General features: G+C 30.9%; 1 protein-coding gene across 1 annotated transcript; it reads left to right on the forward strand.

Moving 5' to 3' along the window:
- The first annotated feature begins 2,442 nt into the window (after positions 1-2,442).
- Positions 2,443-4,566, forward strand: LOC107929703 (uncharacterized). The gene is made up of 3 exons (XM_016861213.2): positions 2,443-2,969; positions 3,252-3,305; positions 4,109-4,566. Exons 1-3 carry the CDS (start codon positions 2,658-2,660, stop codon positions 4,340-4,342), a joined length of 600 nt encoding a protein of 199 aa, XP_016716702.1. The 5' UTR covers positions 2,443-2,657; the 3' UTR covers positions 4,343-4,566.

A 4,566-nucleotide genomic window follows, 5' to 3' on the forward strand; every position in this document is an offset into this window, starting at 1 on the left:
GATAGGAACACTATGGTATCATTTCTCTCATTTATTTATTTTAATTTTTTAAATACACATGCTATTATTGATTTTTATTGTTATACATTAATATTTATTCTCACTGCTTGAATGGGTGAAGTTAAGGATTTTTATGAGGGCTGAAGTTATAAATTATTGTTATAAATTTCTTTTATTTAACCAATGGGTTAAAAGAGCTTAGGTTAAATTATTAATATTTTTTATGAGGGCTGAAGTTATAAATTGAGTTAACTAAGAGGTTAAAGAAACTTAAATTAAATTATTAATTTTTTAGAATGGTTAATATTACAGCTTTTTTATTTAACATAAAAGCTTGTCACAATTTAGATTTCAAACAATATCCATTTTTTCACTTTGATAATTAATTTTTTTTATTCTATTTTGGTATATAAACTATTTCTCCACTATAGTTTTGAGTGTTAAAAAAAAAAAGTTTAAAACACACGAGTGCTTAAAAATTTCCCATATCATCAATGATGTGGGTAAATATTTTGATGATTAAAAAGGTGAGACACATGAACAATTCAGTGATTTTTTTGTCCGTTAGATATTACTCCAAATATTTGTTAAGTTGCAAGCAGAACCAGTAATTATGGGAGAAAAAAATTACAGATGGACACTAAAGCTGTACTCAAGCATTTAGATTTTTTTTTTGCAGGGTTTTATAAAAAAAAAAATTATTATGTTCAACAAGTTCAAACAATGGAATAATTTTCGCTCAATCATTTAAGTACTAACTTCACTCCTATACTTAACTTAAGTAACTCACACTTTTGTAAATTAATTCTCACTTACTAACTAGTAATCTCACTCTTATATTTAATCTAAGTTTAACCCATAAATTAGTACTTAAATTATATAATTTTTTTCTATCTTGGTACTTAAACTTTTTTTTTGTTACAAGTGGTACCTAAAATACTTTCTTTTCTCAAGTTGGTACTATCGTTAGTCAAACTGTTAAGTTTATTTAACAAAAAAGCTTAACCCACAAATTGGTATATAAAGTATGCATTTTTTTTGTTATTTTGACACCTAAACATTTTTAATCATAAGTGGTACTTAAATTAATTTTCATCCCTAATTTGGTACCTCATTATTTTAAAACAAAGATTACCAATTGAAAATTGACACATGTGAAAAGACAAAAAAGTATTATTTTCCCTTTTATATATGTTTTTTTTCTTTCTTAAAAATCGAACTAATAACTGAATTGGTCGGGCTCCAGTTCGTTTAATTAGTTCATTTGGTTTGATCAAATAAATTATTAAAAATTCATAATAATAAAAAATTTAAAAAATACTGAGAAAATCAATTCAACTGGTTTGTATAGATTTGCAGGTCAATTGGTTTAACTCCTATCTCCGGACCAGTATCCGATCAGTTCCCAATGTAACCAGTTTGATTCAATTCTAAAAAATAAATTTTGATCGATGAAATTACTTTTCCAATCCTTTCAGGTTGAGCAAACAAGTGGTGAAGTTTGATAACAAAATTAATCACTAGTGTCTCAAAACTTTGAGAGGGCAAATTTCGAGCATTGTTGGTATTGTTAGACATTGTAAAGGAATAAGAAAGGAAAAAAGAGGAAAAATAGAAAAGAATAGAGGAAAAAAATAAAAGAACTAAAAAAATATAATTTTTTTTAAAAATTTATATGAAGAGGCAATTTATTATTTGGTTGAATTTTTTTTAGTTGATATAATATTTTGGTGTAAAATGAATAATTGAAAAATAGTTTAGCATTGCTTGTGACAAAAAGATTTAGGTACCTCCTTGATAAAAGAATATAGTTTAGGTACTAATTTATGGATTAAGTCTTTTTTAAAATAAATTTAATGATTTGACTAATGGTTTAACTAATGAGGTACCAACTTGGGAAAAAAAATAATTTAGGTATCACATATGACAAAAAAATTTAGCAACTAAAATAGAAAAAAAATGTATCGTTTAAATACTAATTTGTGGATTAAGCCTTTAAACTAAATAACTTTCTCTAAGACTTTTAGTAAAGTGATTGACTCAATTCGGTTTACTTACAATATTGATACTCAATAAAACATTTCTTATATGGAACAAGTATAGTTCTCTATCAGACCTAAACAAGGCATTAACATAATGAGCGATCTTCTTAAAGATCAAATCTTATTTTTTAAAATGAATTGAGTTTTCAATTTCATCTTTACTTATCTTGATTCTAACACGTTTGATCTCATTAATTAGCTGATAATAATCTTCATGATTTATCAAAATAAAATTAAAGAAGATTAAAATGTAAAAAAAAAAATATCGTTATGAGCAATTAATATCAAATCGATGAAATCATCAATGTCTGATTCGATCGATTAAAATTATAAAACTCCAATTTAAACTGAGATTTTATTTGACTCCAAACTGATGTATGTATCAATTTTTAATTCTACTGAGCCGATACGACCCGATTTCAACCATCTCGGTTGCATGGATGGATCTAAAAAAAAACACACAAAACAAAATGAAAATGAAATGGTGACACGACATGTGATGCAAGAATGAGCTGAGTTGCTCTCCACCTCACCTGCTTTTACTTGGAAAAATATCATTCCTCTTATCTGAAGTTCTCTTTGGCACTTTCTTCTTCTTATTATTGAACTTCTCTCATGGCCGGAGCTTTGAGGCAACCTCTCCACTCAACCACCTCCGCCATTCCACCACTGCAACTCTCTAAACCCAGGGCGACGGGTATTTCCCCATCACCGGCTTTATTCCTCAAGGACAAAACGCAAGGGTCGTCGAAGCTGAGTAGATTTTACGGCCACCGAAGCCTGATTGTTAAGTTAGTGGGCAAGGCTTCCCCAGGAAAGGATGACATTACACCAGCTGCTGATGACCCAGAAAATGGAGTCTCACTTGGTACCATGAAATTGCCTTCCAATACTGATATTCAGCGATTCGAAACCTTGTTGTTTCAGGTACTCTACTTGCATTTCTTCATTTTCTTGGACTTGTATATTTTATGTCACTAATGTCAACAATGCTTGAATAGCTCCGTTCGCTAGAGCATACAGCCTGTAGGTGTTAACCACAATAATAATAGAAAAAAGAAAGGGAAAAAAAATCCTTCAGTGATCATTGCATTCTACGAGCTTTCATACGTTAAGCTGGCGTCTTTATATCTCTAATTCCCGCAAAGTAACCTGTTCTATCAGAGTATTTGGTTCTTGTCTTTATCTTTTTCTTTGTTTTTGTAACAGTGGGCGAACAGTCTTTGCCAAGGAGCTAATCTGCCTCTTCCAGTGCCTTTGAAGGTTTGTCATTGCTTCATTGGTATTCTTGTTACCTTAAAGTTGTTTTCTTTTTTTACCGCTAATTGGGCAAGCACACATGTTAATAGGATTTTGTGTATTCGTTACTAGGCATAGGCCCATCCATATCCATCAAAACCCTGTATTCTAAATAGATAATATCAACCAAGGTGATACAGGACATTAGTTAAAATTTTATGTTGTTTCCATAAGTTGATGAAATAATTGATATCTTAATGCAGTCTACTCATAATGCTAAGAGGACTTGTCTTCAACTCTGTTTCAGAGGAACATTAAATGTGTGCATCACTAATAAAAGATTGAAAATCAATGCCACTTGTTATTCCTGATTCCCATGTCAAAGCTAGCTTCTTCTTTTTTGTAAAAGCATGCTTTGATTTCTTTTCCAGCAGTGATTGTATTGACCATGGCATATGAATCAAAGTTTATGGCTTTTATTTTCATAGGACTTATTTAATTTGACCTGCACCTTTAAATTGTTCAATTTGGTGGGAAGGTTTCTTGCTAGATATGAGACAGATCTAGTTTCTATCTTCGTGCTTCATTTGTTCCTCTGCTGCACAATGTCCAAGTTTTTGCAAGACCTGGAAGATTTTAGGTGAACCACATTATATTTATGGATCTAACTTTATCATAGTGGTATATTAACCTTGTTTTTTCCCTGAGTCTTGGGTGCATGTTCTTATTTTAAGTTCTTTGAAGGTAATCATGGTTTTTGGATAATTCTAACTAGTATCTGTAAAATTTGACAGCTCCTAATGCTTCTCCACTTTTTGTTCATACAGATCGATAAAATAGCAGGTGGAGCTAGACTTGGTTTTATTACAGTCGGAGATGGAAAGACTGAAGTCCTGGTGTATATAGATTGCTTAGTCTTTCCAGCAACAGATAATTCAGGTCCAATCTTTCGAGCAATAAGAAATGGGCCATTAAAAGATCAGTCTCCCCCTGGTGAGCCAAGGATCATGAGAAGTCTTCTTCAAGCCCTGCAAAAGTCTGTTGAAATTGCTAGAGTTTGAGCAAGATTTTTGTTTAATATGTACCACTATTCTCCATTTCCCCGCACTCCCCAACTTTGCTACCGTCTTCTTTTTCTCTCTTTCCTAGATAATTTAAATATTATGTTCATAGTATAAAGAAATCTGAGCTTAATAGTTCTTCATTTTCTGTGTCCAGACTGTTGTTTGTTTTATTCTTTGGAAGATACATATAAATTTTGAAACATGATGGAACAATTTGATGC

Source organism: Gossypium hirsutum, chromosome D09, assembly GCF_007990345.1.
Source record: "Gossypium hirsutum isolate 1008001.06 chromosome D09, Gossypium_hirsutum_v2.1, whole genome shotgun sequence".
Classification (NCBI taxonomy): domain Eukaryota; kingdom Viridiplantae; phylum Streptophyta; class Magnoliopsida; order Malvales; family Malvaceae; genus Gossypium; species Gossypium hirsutum.